We start from the raw sequence: 23500 nt of genomic DNA, 5'->3' as shown, positions 1-23500 counted from the left end.
TAAAATTTCTTTTAAAATTAGCATTTTCTCTTTAAGAAAGGCTAATTTAAAAATATATTATCTCTATTATCATATATTTCACTTTCCTTCACCGCTACACCATTATCTTCCGTGCGTGACTGAAATATGTATCTTGTTCCGTTCTTGAATACAAATTTCTCGTGCACCGTCGCGTATACATGTTAGTCCGTTAATTTATTAACAAAATGCAGTTTAACTACAGCGACTATATGTTATCTGAAAACAAGCGGTTTGACTGCGAGAGAAAAATTCTCGCAGTAATGGTCGCTTATACAGAATATGAAATTTAATAGCAATAATAATAGCGACGCCTATTACGCCTTTGCATGCCGCATACGTTGTAATAAGAGAAATTTGTTGCGTCGGTTTTATACGAAGATAGTCTACCGGCGCGCGAAATGAGTACGCTTACATATTTTCGCGGAAAATGATGCTATTCCACAATAGCAATACGGTTGGGAGAAATCACATGCTTGCCTTGCGGAAGGATATTTTCTATGCGGTAAAAGTGGCGCGGTCTCATGGTTTTTAATATATAACTTCGTACAAAAATGTTGTTCCGTGCGTTATGAAATTCATTTTATCTTGAAGAATTAAATAGGTTACTTTTATTGCTGCGCATATTTAAAAAAAGACTGCAATTTAATCCCCTTAAATGCGACTTTTTTTCAAATCGATTCTGAATTTAACGAATTGTATCAAATTTGTGGATCGCCGATTAGATGTGTCAACGACAATTTGGTGAAGCAAAGTTAACAAAATTAGAACTAAAACTGTAACGAGCGGTTCTGGTGACGGTGCATTAAAACTTTTATTTTTCCTGGATTCGAAATGGTGGAGTTAGACGCGGAAACGCTGACCAATGACACGGCAACGAGCCAAATGTATTAACGTTAATGTAACGTAATGGAAAAGATCGTAAAATTGTAATTGATATAAAGAAAGAGATTCACATTGTGTTTAACAATAGATAATGACAGATAGTGACATAGATAGCGCGATCACAAATGCAAATCATAATTGATTATATCAATTATAGAATCTGATCAATGCTACATATTTGATTGGAATGTGATTAGTATGGTAATAGGTTGTTGTGTTATATGTACAACACAATATGTATATATCGAACAGAGCTTCGTTGGATTGTAAATGTTAGAAATTACCATAATAATAATAATTGCGACGCTAATGAAATTTAATTTGGCTAAATTGAGAAATGATATATTATTTTATTGTGTAAAACATACAAACGATATTTATTATTTTTTCTTATTTATATTTTATTATTAATAAAAATATATAATCTAAAAAAATAAATATAGTTTACAATAAATATAAATAATAATAATACATATGAATAGAATATTTTTTGATGTATAGCATTATATATTTATTTCGAATGTGTTATGAAATTATATCTATATTGAATATACTCGTACAATTGTACGCAAAACTAGGGCAATTAAACAAATTACGATAGACCAAGCAAAACATTCGCAATTTTATATATATTTATATGAATAGAGAATGAATTTTTAAACATTTTTTTAAATATAATATTTTATATGTAGTTTAATATTTATTTTATTATCTCTTTATTAATTTACTGTAGTTGTTGATTCAAAGTTGCATATTACGTTTAGCTTCTACCATCATAGCTTTTGTATTCTATTTCTACATCATTTTTTCGTTCCTCATTTCGCGCATTCGGTCCCTGAGGTCGACCTCAAAGAGATCCTGAGAGATCCACTCGTTCATTCTTTTCGCTTCGTTCCACTCTCACTATGTCGAGCGGTTTCTATTATTCTCGGCGCCTTCCCGTTCTCCAACTTTTCTTGAGACTTTCGACCGAATACTGTAATTCCTTTTTATCCCTCGCAGAACATTATCGTAATGTTCGCTCTCTGCCCTCCACTTTTCTTCAAATTCGCAATACTAAACATCGCGCTATCATTCTATCCTTCTTACATAGATATGTTTTTTATCTAACTGTGTGAAAGAAGAACGTTATGATAAAAAAAACTTATTGGAACTCGTTCTGAAGTAGGAGAAAGAAAATCTTTTTATCACCTTTATTAACGAATTATACATTGTTCTCGGCTTTACAGAAAAAATTGACAATTAAACTAATTAATTTAATTTAAAACTAACAAAATGCACCATTGCTTTAATTGGTGGTCAAAGATATTTCAGGTATTTGAAAATTTTTTGCTTTAATTAATTAAACTTTCCATTATTATTATACGTTTAAACCACAGTCTATAAATCTTAAAGAGGAACTCTTAAGATGTTGGCGATGAGAATCGGTTGGAAAAGGAGGTGAAGAGAAATTGATAATAAGAAATAATGAAATACTACAAAATGTTTAATTAATTATTATCCTTATGTGCATTTTGTTACGAGTTCATATAATCGATGACTAATAAATACGCATAAACACAATATAAGATATTCTTAAGCGGATTATATTTAAAAAAAAATTCTTTTAATATAAAATTGTTATTAAATTATTAAGAACTTATCATGAAAAGAAGAGTGACAAAGAAAATTTAAATTAAAAACAGCTTTTTTATAAACAGCTAATTTTTTCATAAACTTACTTTTTCGTTAACCATACATGAACACCGTTTCTGATTTCGGTAACAAGGTATTCTTTGAAGAAACTACTGCGTTAAATTTATTGTGTAATCCGAAACGCGGTAAATAATTTTCGCATAGAATACCAGACAAAAATTTCTTGTACAAATTTGGATTTATGCTGCAATTTACGAAAATATGTTAACGCAGTGCAAATTGCGAAATTACTATATGCTCATCTAAATTTTCCTATAAATGTCCTATAAGTTAATTAATAACAATTCCTAAAAAAAATCTGACATCAAAAATATATGTAATATCAGAAGCTTGAAAGAGAAAGGATCTATAAATTTTTACATTTACAGAAATGTAAAATATTTATAGTTGTTTATAATTTCTTATAATTATTTTTTAGTTTGCTAATATAAAATGCTAACATGATTAAGTTCATTTACATAATACTACCGATTTCAGAAAAAATATTATAGTAACTTTATGGTTGCAGTTAGTGCCCTCGTGCAAATATTGATTAGATATCTAAAAACCTTGAAATGCATCACTAAAGATAAGAGAACATAGAAATATTTAGCACGTTAGATGAGATCGAAAGACAAAGGACAGGTATTGTTAAAGAACAAAAGCTCTGTGTATAATTTATGTCGTCTTCGATCCACCACTATTGTTGTCATGTTTAAAAAGTTTTACATCTCGCTCTCTATTCCTATATCGTTGACGTAAAAAAGATAAATGGTACTGAAGTGCCGATGCCAAAGTCAGAAATGATTAAATATCAACACAAAATATCGATATGTAATTTTTTTGATACATAATTTACATCGTATATAGAATGCCGTAATATCAAATATTCAGCATTTTTTTGACAGATTATCCACGGAGAATAAAATTTGAATTTTATTTAACAAAAGATTGTAATTTTTTTATTTAACTTGTTTTAATATTTTTTCATATTTTTATGACCTTAAGTAAATGAATTTTTATGCTGAAAAGTGTAACATAAATTTAACTATATAATTATAATACCATAATTATAATACCATTATAATACCATATAATTATACTATAACTATACACAATTATACTATAATTATATAATTATACTGCATAAATATAAATAAATAAATATATATATATATATATATATATATATATATATATATATAATACAATATTATATTAATTTTATATATGAATAATTAAGTCGTGAAAAAAATAAATTTTATTAAATTAAATTTTATTTTAAATTAATCAAAAGAATTTCTTTATATTTCTTTATCAAAAGAATTATATTTATAATCTTGAATCGTCAAAATTTATCAATCAATTTATAATTCATAATACATATTAATATTTCCTCATTTGAAAAATAATTTTTGCTTCATTAACGTACATTTACAATTATGATTTGGAAAAAAAGTGAATGTATAGAATAGTCTGCATAACATTTGTAATGCAACTTCTGATTTCGGAACGTTTTAAATATGTAATAAAATACGTATGTGTAGAATACGGGACCAATTTGAGTTACGTGATTGCACACGAGTATTGCATACCCGAGATGCAACGCGAGTTTAAAGTAAACATAGCACGCCATAATGTATAATGAAATTAAACCGCGTTTCGCGATTACATTGACGTTCTGCACATAGATTTTCCAGCTATTTATTAATACTCGTGGATGTGAGCAATGACTGAATGTTGCAAATTTGTTTACATTGCCCGCCTTTGCTTGTTCTCATTATAAATAATAAACTTTTGTTTCCTACGCTAATGACACGATGTAATTAGGTTTATTTTGAGCGTAAATTGATAATATCACGATAGAAATGGCATGACTGCATCAAATTATCCAAATAGAAGGATATATGTGCAGGTTCTCTAATTAATATCATTTATATATCAGCAACTCATGGAAACCTGATATAATTGACAGTTCTACGATTGTATCGATATATGATCAATAATTTGTTAAATAATCATGTAGAATTTGCTTTACTTCAAATTAATTTGTTTATGTATCGAATATTAAAAGTAATCGGGAAGAGATAGGGCATTAAATATATATCATTATATATATAAAATTCAACAAATAATTAATCATATTCCACCCTAATTGAAGTACAATTATTTATATCATTCGTTTAAAATAATTGTACTTCAATTAGGATTTATATGACTCATTATTTGTTGAATTTTTTAAATTATTTATCGAGAGGCTTTATATGTTGTGAAAAATGTATGACTGAGTTAATTTTGCAGCGAATCAATTATGGTTTTTGAATTAATTGGAATGCGCGCGCGTGAATGTGTGTGCTCACACAATTATTGTTATTTTCGTATAAAAATCTCCAGCAAGGCAATAACAGATATTTTTATAATCTATAAAATAATCGATAAACAAACATAAATAAATATTTATCTCGAGATCGGCTACTATAATTTTAATACAGCTCATATTATTTTATTCAACTTGCCAATTGCAAAAAACAATGAAGATAGCATGAAAAAAAAGCATTTCTGTAATCTAAAAGCTACATAAGCGTATTTATTCATGGAGAATCGATTTCTATTGTTTCTCTCATCTGCTCGTTCAATTTTATTTCATTTGACCGTACGCGGTAAAAAACAATGAAGTTGCTGGCATTCGTGAACGGGAAAACTCACGAGCGCACGATTTTGTAATATGTGGGTCAATCGTTTGCTGTAAGGGACGCATGTATGCGTCTCGGCATATTTCACAAAAGCAGGGACAAAGTATTGTCTCTCAAACGATCACCGATATTCCCTCCGAAGAAGCTTTCTCTCTTTGACTGACGGATCTTTCTCTCTCTCTCTCTCTCTCTTTCTCTCTTTCCCTTAACCGAAGCGAGCGATATGAAAATGCGTATGCATACAACGAGCGCACAACCAGGCGAGCAAGCAGGCGTCGTGACGACTGCCAGGAATTTAATGAGAATTGGGTCAATCCCGTACGTATATATACCCGTGCGAGCGCGAACACGCGCGCCGCGGTTTATTAACAAAATGAATACGCCAACCTTCGGTGTGGCTTCGCCATCCAAGATTGAAATACGAGTACGACGTGCGAAAGAGAGAGAGAAAGAAAGAGAGAGAGAGAGAGAATGTTTGCTCGCTTATATTATTTTAAACATAATCTGTATGAGGACCAATAAGGCATAATGTTCTGCAAAATAAATCCTCATAAAGGGAAGAAAATGGTCATGCGTGAACTGAATAGAGAGATTCTTCGATGAATAATTATGAATTAATCTTGCTATAAATGTGAAGTAATTATTATTGTAAAATCAATTTAACTTCGATAATAAAACACATAATTTTTCTCAGAATTTTTATAACGCATCTCTTACTACAATAGTTGAAGATTAATTGGTTCGATTACACAACTCTGAGTTATATGTGGAAAAGGAGTGCATAAAGAAGGATGGAATTAAGAGAGGGTCAAATAAGAGATATTAATATCTCGTGTCTCCTCGTGCCGGCCAGGTCGTAGAACTACTACCGTTCTATCGATATATAACGAGCAACAATACCGAGGCAATTTCTGGCGAACGTAGACACCATTAACATTAATCTTACTTAGGCGCACAACATGTAATTGTTAAGTCGTGGCAATAATTGTTACAAATTTTATTGTCTGTGAGTACTAAATACTTTCGATTTAATCGTCATGTGATCAGAAAAATTGTTTTATGAATTATATTATTATTATAATTCTGTTATGTAAATGTAAATTATATAAAATTGAGGTAGTTAAATCGAATCCAATATTTCTCGTTTTCTCGACTTTTAACGTAATGAAAAAGACATATGATAATTTCTGTGTCTGTTAAATTATCTACAAGATGCAGTTTTTAACTAAAAAAAACTGATAGGAAAATTATATATCGGCTACATGTTTGCAATTTATTCTAATTTAATGATTCTGTCCGCACAAAATAGTATACATAAAGAAAAATTGAATGCATACATCTGATTTTAAAAATATATCTCTATTTCCATATTTAAATCCATTTATCCATTCATCACTGAAGCTGGATCATTTACCATGTGCCACAGATTTGATTACGAAGATTTCAATCAGAGGCTTATTTACTTGTCTTTGGGCGCCGTTCGTATTTCGTCTCATGGATCGAAATAAACTATAATCGCATTCAGCTGTCTGCGTTTCGTTTCGTCTCGCATCGTTCAATTTCGACATACTATTGTTTTTGCCTGGTGCTGTCTGCTCGTGAATTCTATAGTTTTGCCAGCGAGAGCCAATATTTCAAAGGGCTCACTATCAGTCCGCGATAGCTTCATTATTAGCGCAAAGTCGTTTTACGATGGCGAGCGAGTGCACTGGCTGTTGTGTTCCCTTCATCTTCTTTCCTGATCTCTTACTCTCTCCATTTTCTGGCGCGAGGTATTTCCAGAAGATAAAGCTCGAGTTGCAAAGAGAACCGCAACAAAGGCGGTCGAGTAATTTGCAGTAGCGATACGACAAACATGTCGAAATTACCGCGTATTGTTGCGAACTTCGTAATCATTTATTTATTCTTGTCGTTCGAAAATTCGTTACGGAATGAAGGGAAACGTGATCGCGCAGTTTCTCTTGAACTTTAAGTGCTAATTGAGAATTACAACCAATAAAAGTTTATTGCCTTTTTCAAGTAATTTTTGCAAACTATTATATTGTAGAAAAGCATTTGTGACAAAAAAGAAAGAGAATATATAGATAAATTAATAGATACAATTTTATATTCACAAAATGTGTGTAAGATTTTTTTTACAGCAATACATTTAAAGTAGATTAGTCGACTTGCAGAAAACAGATTTATTTTATTCAACAAATTATTGCTATTCTGGATATCTTAGTTTTCCCTGGATTTATATAGCGTAGATGGAATTGCAAATTATAAGCATGCGTAACTATATGTATAATTACGACAACAATGCGCGTGCAACGAGCCATATAACAAATCATGTAAATATGAAATAAGCTCGAGGCTTCCATGCACCGCATTTTCCTTAAGAGAATGGGAAGAAACTATGCCTTTTCTCATAGCCAAATGTACATAGGTGTGCTTGGCCAAATATACATGTACATAGGTTTCTGTAGCATGCCTCGTTGGAAATGCACTCGTGTGTAATAACAATAAAGCGAGAACAGAAGTTGCCGCAGAATGTTTTCGAATCCAGCGTTGTGACCGGAAGTTTCCGGCGGGAAGCGAATTGCAGCGCCGCCGGAAATGACACCGCTGTCCCGCATTTTCCACCTTCTGCATCGCGATGTTCTTTCTATTGTAATCATTTGGAGTGTTTAATGATTTTTTTTATAGCGCAGTTACTCGAAGTGCGCGTTTCTTTGATTGGCATTTCGCGAAACAACGCGATGATTTTGTATTATGCATAAAATGATGCTTTTTACGTAATATTTACATTTTTAGCGAAATTTGCAAGTACAAGTTAAAGAGCGATTAATTTATGAAACAAATTAATATGCACATAAATTTTAAATTAAAATCTTAAATTAAAAATTTGATTTCCAGAAATTTGCATAGTAAAGGATACTACGAAGGATAGTTACGAACGTTTTAAGATATCGAAATATATCTACAAATTCGAATTGTTTCGACATATTTAATACGGCGTATTTTATTCGTATTCATTGACATTTCAATTATTATTGTGATAATATCATTTGGATATTAATTTAACTTGACATGTATAAGAGAGGATGTCGCATGTGAAATATGTATGGAGACGTCAATTCAATGATTTATTTAGCAATCGGTACATTTTCGCTTGACTTCATACATTTTGTTATAATCTTCTTTTGTCCTATAAAACCAGTGAATCATTATTAATCTGCTTCTGTTATTACAATATCAAATATGTCGCTAGATAACATTTAAATAAGAATGTTAAATTTTAGAAAATATGATCTATGTGAGAATTTAGCATTTTATTTTTAAAATAAGTTCTCAATATATAACTGAAAATATTTTGTTTGTAATAATAATAATTTTGTTCGCAATCAAAGCCATAAGAAATATAGCAATTTTGCAAAAATAATTGTCATTTTAAGGTAAAAAGACATTGCTAATATATCTCGATTCAAAATCATTTTTAATTGTAATACTTTATTTATCGTTTAAAAATTGTAGTATATTTACAATTGATGGTAAAAACGCAACTTTGTCAATTATAAAGATATTTTTAATTTGCAAAGCGATTCTTAGAATTAAAATAAAAAGTATAAAAAGTAATTTTTGTTTGTTATCTCATTATCTCAGAGCAAAATAAGCAACAGTAACAAAGCCAATACGAGCCTTCGGGCACTGGTGCACGTGCTATCAAGTATTTACAGTACACTTCTCCTAATATTTCTTTCGCTTATAGTGGGTCCATCGACACAATAAAGTAATAGTTTATTTACAAACGAAATACTATTATTGTCCAAAATACTATTATTGAAAATTTAAATTAAAAATAGGATGCCAAACTCAAATATTATTCATATATCTTTACATATTTTTCATATTTTATAATAATTACAATAAACATATATTACTAATTAATATCTCGATTACCGCGCGTGTAAAGGATTATAAATATTATATTTTTCTTAAAATTAATTAAAATTAAATGAATTTCAAATAAAAATCAAATTTTATTTTCTGAGTGATTGGATGTAACCACAAATATTTAATTTCTTGTGTTATTTAATTATTTCTATGTGTTTATTTAATTTATTTTTAATGTTCAAAAAATATATATTTTAACTGGTATGCTACTCGTACAATAAACACTTTTGATACACACATCGATCACGAAAATAATTCGCATAGAGCAGAGGAAAAGTATCATATGAAGACTATATAAAGCATTACATTTCTGCACGAATGTTTTTTTTTTTTCATCGACGCACGAGCACATAAATTACGGATTTTAAGCATGGGTTTATACGCGGTCGGCGTGAATAGGTTGATGTTTTTTTTGTGTTTTTGTTCGTATCGATTGAACCTTTCAATACGAGAAATGCTGTATTTCATTGCTAAGCCGTCGAACATAATACGTACGTGTAGAAAAGCGCAATGGATGCCTCGGTATGAATACTTAATTCTAATTCTTAATTCTAATTCTTAAATTTTTTTGCTCGTTCGTATGTTTATTTTTAAAATAAATTGCCTATTTTGCATCTTTTATATCAACTTCAAACTTTTTTTCGTTGATTATAGTTATATTTAAGTCATAAATAGCGCAATAGATTTGAGAATTTTCATTATTTCTCTGATATCATGAAATATTCATAATGAGGTTTCCATATTTTCTTGATGTTACTTTTCGCCGTTGGCATTTGCTAAATTTTACTGGAGCCACGTTTTATGCAGTTAAAGCGTTTTTTCTCTTTTAATGCTGATGCTCGTCTGAGTATTTCACAGGTCTCTCGAGCTTTTTTCTCTTTCGTCACCTGTTCCATATTCTTCAACGTGCTTTTACATTCTTCCATTTGTTTTTAACCATGCACGTGTCAGGTGAATTTATTGAACTATATATATATATATATATGTGTGTGTGTGTGTGTGTGTGTGTGTGTGTGTGTGTGTGTGTGTGTGTGTGTGTTTGTAAACGTCGCGTACGCAGATGTATGTGTCTTTTATATATATATATATATATATATATATATATATATATGTTTGTGCTTATAATAATGATAAATATATTAACTCAATGCAGAATGTTCGAAATCATTGAGCACCGAATTAATTGATTTTTTTAAAGTAATTGTTACAATAAAATATATAATAATAATACATTAAATTATTAAATTGCTTTCAATTACAAACATGAAATTGCATCATTAATTACAAAATCTTATATCTCATTCTAATATCTGTTAATTTATCCATATTTTCATTAGCTTATTATATCTTTCTGTGCTTTTTTAGAATTAAGCACGTTAAATAAGCTGAAAAGAATTGTCGGCGTTATTACATTAACTTCAAGTAGAACGACTTTAAATTCTACTTCACATTAATAAAAGCATATAATCATAAAAAAGAGAGAGGGAAATAGAACATTTTTTTTACAATGTAAAATATTATTACTATTCTTTTTTATGAATATAATATGGTAATATGTTTGTTCCGTGTGCACATTATACTTTATATTTGCGAAGTAAAATATTAAATTTACGTGGAGACACAGAGACGTTCTATGAAATTTAGAAGTAAAGTACAACATTTTGTTCGTAGCAGTTAATAAAAATTTAATTATTTACAAATAACATGAAATAAACTAGTTTGCATGTTTTCTTAGAAATTAAATATATTATTTATATTAATGATATTACACGTATATTACATTACATTATAATTTGTATCATTATTTTGTAATATTTTCTTTTTTTCACAATATTCTTTCTTTTCTTTATAAGCTCTTAGTGAGTTTAATGATTTTATATATATGTATTGCATTTGTAATATATTTAAGCATTGTAAACAAATAATTTTTTAAAACAAAGTACTTTATATGATCATGTCGAATAAAGCGCATTCGTGTCTCATTTTATCCTAGTCGTGTCACAGGGTAAGTTGCTTTACTTTGCAAATAGAACGTCCACAATTTCGCTGATAAACGCGCGGCGCGAATGTCGCTAGTGCTTCGTCATACTCGACATTCACGCCTCAATTACCCCAATTTATATTCACACCGGCAAATACATCGACGCAGTCGTAAAATCTCCAAGAGAACTACTCTTTTATTCTATCTTGAAACATAAAAATCCCACCCCCTCCCTTCCTCTGCTCTTTGCGCATCCATTTTTTTTCGCGTCAAGCTACTAGCTTCCTTCGGTACGGTCATCGTCGGTTATTATTCCTGCTATTCGTCGAAACGGGCGCCATCCTGGGGCATTCCGAGCCACGAACGATCACGAATAACTTATATATCACCGAGGATCTGTTGGCGTGCCAGAATTCGAACCATCGAGCCCCCGCAGAACAATTCGCAGGAATGATAACCCGCACGCGGGGCAAAAAGACGTCTATTAATCGTGCGGATTTTATCTGCCGCCGACGTTGCAGAAAGGACCGGATTTCTTTGGAGGGAATCGGGCTATATTCAAAAGATGGAAATTGTTGAACCGCGTGTCCTGAAATGTCTTTCTATTCGCTCCCAAGTGGCTTTCAGTGATAGATTATATTGCACGAAAGCGTATGAGAGTTTCCGAACTTTACAGCGATTTTAAATTGTAGACTCGATGTCTTTCTCTTTTTCTCTTTCTGTATTTTTTAAATTATAAATATCGAATATTAAAAACGAAGGCGTGCATATTTGATGCTCTTCAAAATTTGATTAATTGAAATATTTAATAGCACTTAAAAGCTTCTCGAAATTAGTTTGTGTATTTGAAGTTTTTGGATAATGTTTTCACTTTGCTATTCTTCTCAGAGTTGACTTCAATTAGTTATATATCTACTGTGCTACAAATCTCTAGTTCGCAATGCAAAGCACGAAACGTCCCTTCGAAACTTACAAATTGATCCGATCATGTAGCTGAGAATCTCCTGCGAATGCGGCGATGCATTTGAATGCGATGCATATCGAGCGGATATATTTATGTGGCATCTACAATCATGCAAACACGGTCGATGTTCGATCGGATTACGCGTTCTGCAACTAGCACTCAATTCTTGTCACGCGAATCTGGAGATATCCACTAGAAACTTTAGTCATCTACTATAACGTCGCCAAGACACTGTTTCATCGACAAGTATTGACAGCACTTCGCGGTTAATTAGGTATTTCTTGGGAACACAATACGGCAAAATGTAATTTTCCTCCATAGCGAGAAATTTGTACCTATATGTGTATACTGAGAGATATTGTAAATCTTATACAATGCATAATGCATGAGTGAAGAAAGCTTACAATGACCAGAATATAAAATTAATTAATTTAAATTAATTAAACAAATTTCTATCATTAAATAACAACTTTTATATGAACGATGCGATTGATTAGAAAGTTTCATAACGCAAATGAAACTGTACTATTTTCCATTAAATCGGCTACGTAATAGTTTTGCATCTAGATGCTAATCACTTATAGAAAATTGTTTTATAACAGTTTTGCTTCCGCTCACCATGGCATGGTTTATTCTCCAATAGAAACGCGTATATATGTGTTTACGATTCTTGTTTGTCATAACTGCATTATCATCATAACGGACAAACTAAAGTACGTATACGTCAAGCAACTTCATGCACGGAAACTCATTCTTCGTAATATCGAAATCCTGAATTTCATTGTCGACGTTATTTCAAGAGTAATAACTAAGATATAGCAATGCTAACGGGTTTGCAGAATATTAAAAATACAATAACGTTTTTGATAGCTTCGTTAAAATTCTACTACAGCTCCAATATCCATTATCATGGTCTTCTTTTAATACAGTAATTTTTCATTCTCTAGATAAATAAGAGGCATTTTACGAGAAGAAAATTTTCGTTTCGTGGTTATCTTCTAGTAGTTTTTAATTTTGGTTTCAATGCTTTAAAAGGAAATAAATTCCTAAGTAAAATAGAATAGAATAATATATATAAGTAGATTTAGAACTGTGTCATAACTATCAATAATTATCTGTATGTGTGCGATTGAAGCTAATAAAAAAATCTATAAAAAATGACAGGAAAAAATAATTCTGATCATGAAATTATTTATTATATACATTTTATCAATTTTAATTCCTTTGTAAAAATTTATTAAATTCGATGTTATCGTGGGTACAACATGTATATCGTGGGTAACATTGCGAAAATTAAATCCGAAAAATTATAATATTTAAAAAATTTAATGAATTTAACGAGAACATGACAAATTTTCATGATTTATCGTACGAAAAAATTCAATTATCCTCGATAAATATAGATTTTATTCTTATAAGCAAATTCATTTAAACCAAGCATTCTTTTTGCTATTGGAAATTTCAGTTTGTTACGTGATTCAATTTTTAATTTTAATTAAAGTGGTTGATTTTTCTGATATTGCGTAAGTCCATTCTCGTCTCTGATGAAAGTAGAATTACTAAATTCATTTATATTTCTTGCAATCCGATTATTTACGATATTGAGATATGCAAAAATTGCTGCTTCTGTCTTTTAATTAGTCTACTATTTTTTTCTCAATATAACATTAATTTTTTCTTATTATTTTTTCATATTATATGTCTCTGTAAATAAATGGTATATGATATAAATGATTAATCTTGTTGTATTTGAAGTCATATCAAAAATTTGTAATTTTTATATTAATTAAATTTTATGTTACTCATCCAAATCAGTTAAAAAATTAAATTGCTATCAAATATTTTGAAAGAATCATACATTATTAATTGTATTACTAATTCTTGATTTATTTGATTACATTATACTTATCAATATCATATCATCATATTCTAACAATTACATGATTAATTCAAGATTAATCATTTAAAATCAGAATTATTTAGTTTATGACAGCATATAAAAGTTAAGTCGAATTTCCTGTACACAATAAATAAGTTATGCAAAGATATCGCAACGCGAAGATTAAAACTATATATTAGTTAAGATTATTTTTTATAGAAATTAATATCGATAATGCTGAGGATATATTACATTGGAACTTTTATAATCGAGGAACTTTCATTAACAGATAGGGAAAAAGTATTCTGTTTATTTGCCAGATAAAAATAATACACCCGTAAAGTAAAGTTTGCAAAGTTGCGCTTGTTTTCGAGAAGCGACATGAGAGAGGAAAGAAAAATTTGAATACCATGATAGATGTATCAACCATTCGTTGTTGTAAACAAATGTAAATTGAACGCTTTCCCTCTACGAAGCGAGGACATAGTATTACATTTTCTACCTGCGAGACTTCATTTCTCGTACGTTTTTTTTTTCAAATGGAAATAGTAGACCGGAATAAAACCTTGTGTAATATGTTTATATGCAAAAGAAAGAATTACAAGTATACAACGAATATAAATTCAGAGACTTTGATTTTTTGTGTAATTTTTTTGTTTTATTTATTTTTTTTTAAGAATAGAATCTGTTGGATCCTTTACAATTGCATTTAATTTTTCTTTATAATTCCATGCATCTTTTTTGTGAATTCTACATATTATTTTTCTCAACTTTTACTTTAATGTTAATTATTTGCTAAACATATATTTTGGCACTTTCGTTATACAAATATATAATCATGATATTTATGATATAAATGATATTTAGTTAACAAACAGAGGAAACATGGAGGAATTCAATTACTAGACTAAAAAAATTATACATATATATATATATATATGTACGATATAATTAATTGGCAATAATTGTCTTTGACTCGAAATAGTGCAAGGTTGCAATATTAATCGAAAACTTCTCTTAATTGACGATCGATAAACGTTATACGGCTTGACGGGGAACTCGTAACATTGCCATACAGTGAGAATGCAATACAGCGAAGTAAAGTGCAATTTACGATGCGATATGGCGATACACGCCAATCTCGTTAATGGACAATCGAATGTAGCACATCGTTTACTGATTTATGTTTTTGTCTCTGCCAAAATTCCAACGAGAAAATCGATAATTTTTCTCAACGCGATATTTATTATTTGCGCAAAATTATGCTTGCGTTAAATTATGTTATGTATATTAAACGATATATATATTCAACGATTATTGTGGCAGACTGGCGCGCAATGTTAACCGTTCGATTGAAATTGCAGAAGTGGCGTAGTAAGCCGCAATTGACTGGGTGTTAGCCACGAATCAGTGATGCAGCTTGTATCGTGCGGCAACGATACCTGTGATCAACAAAGAGCTCATCAATGTTTCCGTTGGGCATCCGCACACCAGAAACATAATAGTTTGTACTGAAAAGACACTGGATACGTCAAGCAATTTGCTTTATTTGTTGTTAATCCCAACAAGCTTACCGTTTGTTTACGATTTTCATCATTTCTCAATTTAATCGATTTCAGAAAAATTTTTTGTGTGCGATAAAGAGACAATATTTTAGAAGTCCATGAGAGATATTTTTTTTTAGTATGTCTATGATCATTTTCGAGATAATATTAATGTAAAAAATGTTACATATCAAGGCAGGCAAATCTCCATAAATTTTATGTCTCTAATTTCGAATGATTGTATTTGCAGTTCCCATCAGCGAATATATCGTTCATCGTTTCACGAGTAATACGTGCAGTTTCCGTGTTCCAATTTCGATGCACGCTCGTATCTAGGCTCAATTATTGGTCATAACGACAATTTTCGCTCAACATCACGCAGTGTTCGATTGCTTTGAGATGAATTAGGCCGATAATACGGGATAATATTGTTTGGCGTTCGATTGGGGTTTGCTAAGTGATAAGAAAATCTGTAAATTGAACAAAGTCACTGCCTGCAGCCGCGCTCAGGAAATTGCGGCACGTTCGCCGAGCGTATATCTGTGAATTAACGATGCAATTGGTAGTATCTGACACGCTACGTGATCAGCCAAGGGCTCTCTATCGGCGTTTGTCCGGTGTGTTATCGATTTAACGCGAAAAAAAATGCCGTTCGTGCGTACACGACTATGTGAACCGATTCGAAAAATTGGATGGTGTTTTTTAACATGGAGAAACGATGTCCACGTTCATCGAAATTACACTTAAATTTCGTTTTTTATACTTGAAAATTGAATGTAATTACAAATTGAATGCACAACAAAAGGGAAACCAATGCCATCGGCATTTTAATGACTGTTGCACCACGTAGTTTAATAAACTGTTTTACCCAAACGTATATTTAATTTAAAAAAAGAGGCAAAATATATATTATTTATTTTTCGCGCAAATAATTTATATTTAGAAAATTTTTAAATTTATTTTATTACATTAGCAACGCAACACGTAACCAATAAACTGAAGAAATTATCGCTTTATTTTAGATTTTTAAAAATGCGTTATATAAAAAAATTAATGGTTTATTTATTTATTATCGCCAAGACATTCGATCTTGTTTTAGTCGAATCTTTCTCAGAGCGAGATGTCTTTCGTGATCCTCTTTGACGAAACTTTATTCATTTCGGTTCCTGTAATCTGGCTTAATTAAACTTCTACTTCTCGTGCCGCTAACCCGTCTTCAAGGCGGATTAGCCGAACGTACCACCTTAAGTTCATATCGGATTCGAACCTGAGACGAACAAAAACTTAACGTCCGGTAGATCCACTGCATTGCGCAACGACACTGTTCAGCGCTGCATTCTCCGTCGCGCTGCAAGTTGAGAATAGATAGAGTGCCATAAAAAGAAACAGGATAAGGTGTCTGGAGGATGCGTTTGCGTTTTACGTGCATTTAAAACTCCATTCGCCTTTGTCACTTGATGAAAGCACGTATGAAAGTAGCTGCGATTAAATGACATATCATATAAGAGCATTTCCTTTGTATCGTTTTACAATCAGACTTTCATTCTGATAATTGCTCGCATGTACATCGTCACTTTTTACCATCGCGACTATCTAGATATTATTCGCAAAAATCCTTTAAATGTTTTATAAAATCTTCTCTATTTTATATAACACAGACAAAATTAAATTACATTGAAATTAATTTTGCATATAGAACATCTCTTTTAGAGATTTCCTTCAAGAAAAATAGAATAATAAATAGAATAATAATGTTTATTTCAATGTTAAGAACTTAATGGTTTTTTGAATTATAAGAGATGGATGATATTATTTACATAAAAAATATTTTACCAATTCAATTAAAATCTAAGGGTCATGTTGGTTTACTATGTGTGTATTGTTTCTACAGCCTTAATTAGACAACCTTCCAAGTGTCGAAACTCGATACGAGTCAGCGCAGCACGTCGCCAAGAAAAAAAGAAAATAGCGAAAAAGAGCTAAGTCAGCAGGCGCTATATGTGCGTTTATGTTACACGCGCGCGCACACATGGCGGATTAACTTGGCTAGTACCTAAATATAGAACATATGACCTGCTTATTTTTGAAGGTGGAGTAAATGAAGTTTCGAAGGACAATAAGTTTTTTAATAAAATATATATATGGATACATATATAATGTCCATATATTGAAACATTGTTTAAAATTTATTTTAAAAATAAGCGTGCTACATCGATATTTTGAAATTAGAATTATTAGCTGAACGATAAGAAAAGAAAAAAATATTAGTCCTGTCTGGGAATTATTGTAAACATATTGATATTTGCATTTTTATTGGCAAGACATAAAATAATAGATTATTCCAATTCTTAAAGGATATCAAGTTGCATAAACTTTAAATATCTAAGAATACATCTAAATATTTTCTATAACTGTTATATTTCCCCCAATACTATGGAATTTGATGAATTCTTGATTCTGCAATCATATTAATACGAGAGAAATAATTTAGAAACACGGGATTTTTCTACTTTATTTTTTTATATTTTTATATTTTTACTTTAACAAAGTACCTTAATTTTTATTTGAAGCTTAAAACATCAACTTTTCTCATTTTCTCATTAGTCTCGAATCCAATATCGTTGAAGAAAAATGTGATTATCCCGCGACATATTTGTTGGAATACCCGCGGGTGTTTCTTACTCACCGAGTACGAGTAACAGCAGAACTTGTTGCGGGAACCGAACCACCATTGTGGGCCCGTCCGCTCGCACATCTATGAATTTAAATCGAGCGATCCTGCCGTGCCCCCTCGATTTTCCCGTCGCGATCGCCAACGCCCGCCGCAACAACATTCATTTAACGATCTGTCGGGCTTCCACGTGTGCGTATGCGCCGCTTATCCGGTTCGTCCGACCAGGCACGGACCTTTTCCACTTTGCACCTCCTTCGACGCTTCCTGTTCCTCCTCCTGATTGGTATTCACCGAATCCACGAGAGTTCCGGCATTCGGAAAACAGCCACTTTTGTCGATCGAGCTGCACACACTCACGCCTGATTAATTTCCCACGGTGACGCGACCACTCGAAATTCGTGGAAATTCAGCGCGAATCGGTACAATTCGCAGCGATACGCGATCGCGCGAAATGCCCGCGGCATGCGTTGCTAAAAAATGATAGTATTTTTGTGTTTTGTTTCCTCTTCCTTTTTCCTCCCTTTTTTTTCAATCGAAACGCGATTTGATCAGGTGGCTTTATATTAATCGGCCCGCGGCGGTTCTCGCGAACGGTGGCTGCGATTGGACCGCGCTCGACAATCCGGTATCTGCGCACATAAATATTTTAGGGCCGCGTTTGCCAGGATAGGATACGGTAGTAGATAGGATGGATGGACAAACGGACGAGAGGTACCGAGAGATAGACTCGCGGGAAAAATAATTTACAAATGAAATACAACTTGACACTCGCCAGATAGTATCGGCTTGTGAATATAACGGAAGCAGTCGCCCTGTCAAATGCTGTCGTTGACAGAAGTTGAGAAGGAGAGAAGAGAGGTAACGCATGGGAGATTGAGTTTTGCGTGTACATATGTGTGCATAATCATATACGGTTTTCGTATACATGTCACATACATGCGTATGTGTACTTCATTGGCAATCGCCGTGGACTTTTGCGACAATTGTGTCCGGAAGAACTAAAGCGATGGTTAAATTGAAAACCAATAAGTTCTTTCTTCTCGCAAGTTACCCAATTGCCGTCGACTTTCTGCTACGAGCGATGTCTTTCCACCCGAAAGCGATTAGCGTCATTCGATTTTCGAAAAGTATTCCGAGAGATACGTACAGATTTATCTATCATTTTTATATATCATTTTATAATATCATTTTTTTTCATTTTAAATTCATAATGTAAATTTGTAACATTTTGAAAACAATATGAAAAAATATTTTACGATTGTCATCGAAGATATTTATCGATTCTGATGTGAAGCTGTAAAGTCGGATATAATGTGCTAGAAACTCTCTCGTTTATTGGATAATATACTATAAAAGCGAAGATATACGTCAAGCAACGAGCGACGAGATAAAGCTGCTTATATCTTGTATCCACAATATTCTAGGCGATTAAATCATACAATCGCACGCGTCGATTCGCATGTAAGGCGCATGTAAAGGCTTTATTCCGCTACATTATATTCCGCGTGTTATGTTCGCCACTCGAAATAATCGAGTTACTGTAATATCGCAGAGCACAGTTAAAAAGGCGACAGTCGAGCGGAAAACCGATTCAACTTAAGCGCGAGGTACAGCCCGCATTTAACGTATTCAAATCTACTTTATTTTTCCATTTGGTTCAACAGATCGTGACAAGACAACGGCGCGAAGCGCCGTTCGTAATTTTAATTGCGTATTAAAATGCGAATGTGCGTTTCGCACGAACGATTTTCTATTCCTCAGGGTCTCCTACATTCACACCGTTTCTGTTCACCGTTCATTTTCTCCCCCGACGCGGATCCACTTCTTCTCTATGGGGAATAAAAACGATCGTTTAGCTCGCGCCGCAGCGTCAACAGAGCGAAGGTAAAAATCGCGCGACACTCAATGACGAACGGTGACGCCTTTTCGTGCTGCAATATCACGAATATAAGCTTTTTACCAAGGTTCTTCATTCACCGAGGCTTTTCATTCGTTGTTAAATCAATTATTTGAATTTCTTTTTTCAAAAAATATTAAATTACTAGAAATGTTTTATATAAAATATAAAATTCCAGAAAAATCTGTATTTTCTGTAGTCTCTATAATTTTATACGTGAAATTATCTAACAGAATAACAGAAGAATAAAATATATTTTTTATAATTTTTATATAACAAAGTTTTAGTTTCAATGAAGAAAAAATATTGCGACAATTACATATAGTTAAACAGAAGTCAATTATAGAAAAAAATGGTTAAAGGGTTGTACTCTGACATTCATATACTATACATATATTTATATATCAATACTTTTATAATAGCATATCTCAAATTATCATAAAAATTTTTATATTTATGGAAAGAGTATAATACAAGTTATCAACCTTTCGTTTTATAAATTTTTCATTAAAAGATCTTCTGTTGCAAAGTATTTTGCATTCACGGCCGCACTGGAGTTGTCGCCTTTTTTTCCCTACGCATTTAGCTGAATATGCATGAATAGCGATGAAGGGCTACTTGGTAGAATCGAGTCCTATCTACACTCTTTCGAGTTTTGTCGCAATTTCGTTCAGTAATTCGGATGATTTTCTATCCTTGACATTTCACATGTAACTTTTCTATCTTTTAAATCATGTTTCACATTATATTATGATATATTTTTAAATTACATTTAACATATGATGTAACGGATATCTTTTCACGATTATTCGTCTCTGTAATAAAGAAAGTTACAAAATTTGCGAACTTAACGAGCTAGTAAAAATATAAGAGTTTTTTATCTTAAAGAAATTTTGTATTTTATTCTATATTTTAGCTGTTTTTTCCACAAAGTTTTTATACTTTGACTTGTATTCGTCTTTTATATATTTGTTTTTCTATATGTTTGTCAGTTATATTTTCCGCTCACGGCCGAAAGAAACAGAAAAATAATTAATGTTTTAAATAAATTTTGTGACAGAGGAATCATTTCATCAGAAGGAAAAACACGTGTCACGTTAGATGTGTGCAGGTAGTTTTGATTTTTTCATCGAATTCCTAGTAGTTTATTTATTCATGAAGATTGTTGATTTTTAGTGAATGAATGCATGCTATGTAGAATTTATAATTGCTAAAGTTTTTGCATATTGCAAGCATTACTAAAACTCTTATTTTTATCCGTGCGATATGAAAATAAAAAACTAATGCAATTAAAAAATTTAAATATTAATATGATAAATTTTCAACATTCACATTCTCCCATTATCAAACATTGATTATTCATGTCACGTTGTTCTTTCTAATAAAAATAAATTTTTTTTTATAGCAAGGCGTCACCGATAGAAACGGTACGTGTGTGGAATGCCATATTTATTCGCGCTCTTAAATCTTTTCACAGCGGTAGCTTTGTGCCGAGGAATAATATCGATAATTAATTGAATTATGATATAATTATCTTAAGAGATTCCCAAGATTTTTGACTTACGTCACGTCCGAAACGTTTGGCTTACGCAATTGAGAAAATTCCGAGGAAGAGAAAAATGATCGGGTGAACGAGTTTTCACATACGCGTGTCTGGAATACTTGACATTTCCTTTCTCTGCGCACGTATTCCTTTTCAGTGGTTGACGTGCTACTCTTTTTGTAAGAACACGCTGCACCCTTTGCCGCGAACGTTCCTCAAGAATAGACGTGCTCTCGTTCCATATCTCGCGGTCCACATTCGGGCGCAGCATAATTTCCGAGGAATCTCAGAGCTCCATAAACGCCAGAAACGCGAGGACGCTTTTATATCGTCACGCTCGCGTGAAATTCGTTCTTTCGTAAAGAGGGGACCTCAATATGGATCCCTCGAGTCGAATGTCGAAAATGGATTTATTATGTCCCTGACACGTATTTTGAGATCCGACATTCGAGAATCTGTAGTTATCGCTTCGGAAAATGTGCCAACATTCTTCGAAATCAGTCATTTAATAACGAAATAATATCACGTATCTTTTCGCGCTCATCTCGATGTCATTATATTGATGATTATTTCTGGATTATCTTATCAAAGCTGCCTCAAGGAAGCGCGACGGCTGCTCTCGAGGCCGCTTGGCGAGCTGCCGACATTTTTCGCGGATATTTTTGTCACACGGCCCACCGAAATGCATCGGTCCAAATCGCACACCGTCGCCGCTACCAGCTTCTCGTATGTTTTCGCGTAATCTAATGGGGATTTAATCACGAGCGCGTCTCGCACACGATTCGCAACTAGATACGTACAAAGAGCCGGTTCGGACGAGACGATTCTCGTATATATATCCGTTTCGAGTCCTCGTCCACGCGCGACCTGCGTTTCAAAAACACGCGCACTTTTCACTTGTCGTCGCACACGGAATGCACGCACGAATGCATACACGTGTTCCCGTTTCGCGCGGAGTCAACTGTAACGTCACGCCGCTGCCAAAAGAGCGAGCGAGCGAGCAAGTAGTACAACCCCGTCACCTCACGATCCGTCGCGCGCGGACTCCGACCGCCGACTGACTACTAGCCATGGTCTGTGCTCGGTGGCTGTTTCTACCGTCTTGCTCGCGCGCCTCTTTCGGCGCTGCCTCTCTCCATCGCACCTGCCGCTGACGCATTATCCTCCTAAGATCTGAGGCTAGCGCAAAGCTCTCGTAAAAGCTCCAAAGAAAGCAATCAAGGTAATAATTGCCTTTTTATCGAGCACGCCAGAATGCGTTTAAAGCCGCAATATATGAGATATTGATTGCGAAATAATAATTTTTAAGCAATAGACATTTCATTAAATATTTTAATTCTGGATGTATTTAACGATATTACCATACGCTATATAAACGGAATAGAATTATAACAAATATTAAATTAGATGTATTAAAATGTACATCTAAAATATAAAATATTAAATTAGATTTAAATAGAATTATAAAAAATATTAAATACTAAGATAAAATTGAGTGATATTATTTTAGCCATGTTGATACATATATAAAATATTATTTTTTACTTTCTATTATTTTTTTGTAATCTCATAATAAAATAATACACGGTCTAATTGTATAATTTTGTTACACATTATTCATAATGAAAGAAAACCTAATTGGCGAAATAATCAAATAAATTGGAAAAAGAATAAAATTGATAAATCAGTGAAAAATCGAGAATAAAATGTATATTACTTTTTCTTAATTTTAAAATTATTACAGATGAATCATAGAATTGGAATTATCAGCACAAGAAATTAACGGAAAAAGCTTTAATTATAAGAATATCA

General features: G+C 32.2%; 1 protein-coding gene and 1 long non-coding RNA gene across 16 annotated transcripts in view; one reads left to right on the top strand and one right to left on the bottom strand.

Annotated features, from left to right (window-relative positions):
- The window catches only part of Neto (Neuropilin and tolloid-like), a 110684-nt gene extending 87950 nt beyond the window's left edge, over positions 1 to 22734 (bottom strand). Inside the window, exons 1-2 of one of the 7 annotated variants that reach the window (XM_083106623.1) lie at positions 21710 to 22734; positions 18261 to 18877 (exon numbers count right to left, since the gene is read on the bottom strand). In XM_083106623.1, the coding sequence (XP_082962749.1) occupies positions 18261 to 18408 (148 nt within the window). In that variant the 5' untranslated portion in view covers positions 18409 to 18877; positions 21710 to 22734. The other 6 variants (XM_083106628.1, XM_083106625.1, XM_083106627.1 and 3 more) reach the window with 6 other exon arrangements.
- Positions 1 to 23500, top strand: part of LOC145975877 (uncharacterized) — a 277761-nt gene that overhangs the window by 16205 nt on the left and 238056 nt on the right. The window contains exon 3 of one of the 9 annotated variants that reach the window (XR_014440115.1): positions 17466 to 17545. The exons of the other annotated variants lie outside the window; for them this stretch is intronic. This is a non-coding gene — a long non-coding RNA (uncharacterized LOC145975877). Of the gene's footprint in view, positions 1 to 17465; positions 17546 to 23500 lie in introns of those variants that run through there. 9 annotated transcript variants of the gene reach the window in all.

This window comes from Camponotus vicinus, unplaced genomic scaffold (genome assembly GCF_025532165.1).
Source record: "Camponotus vicinus isolate PSW18456_S1 unplaced genomic scaffold, iyCamVici1.0 SCAF_8, whole genome shotgun sequence".
In the NCBI taxonomy this organism is placed as follows: Eukaryota; Metazoa; Arthropoda; class Insecta; order Hymenoptera; family Formicidae; genus Camponotus; species Camponotus vicinus.
This window is presented reverse-complemented; position numbering and strand designations above follow the sequence as displayed.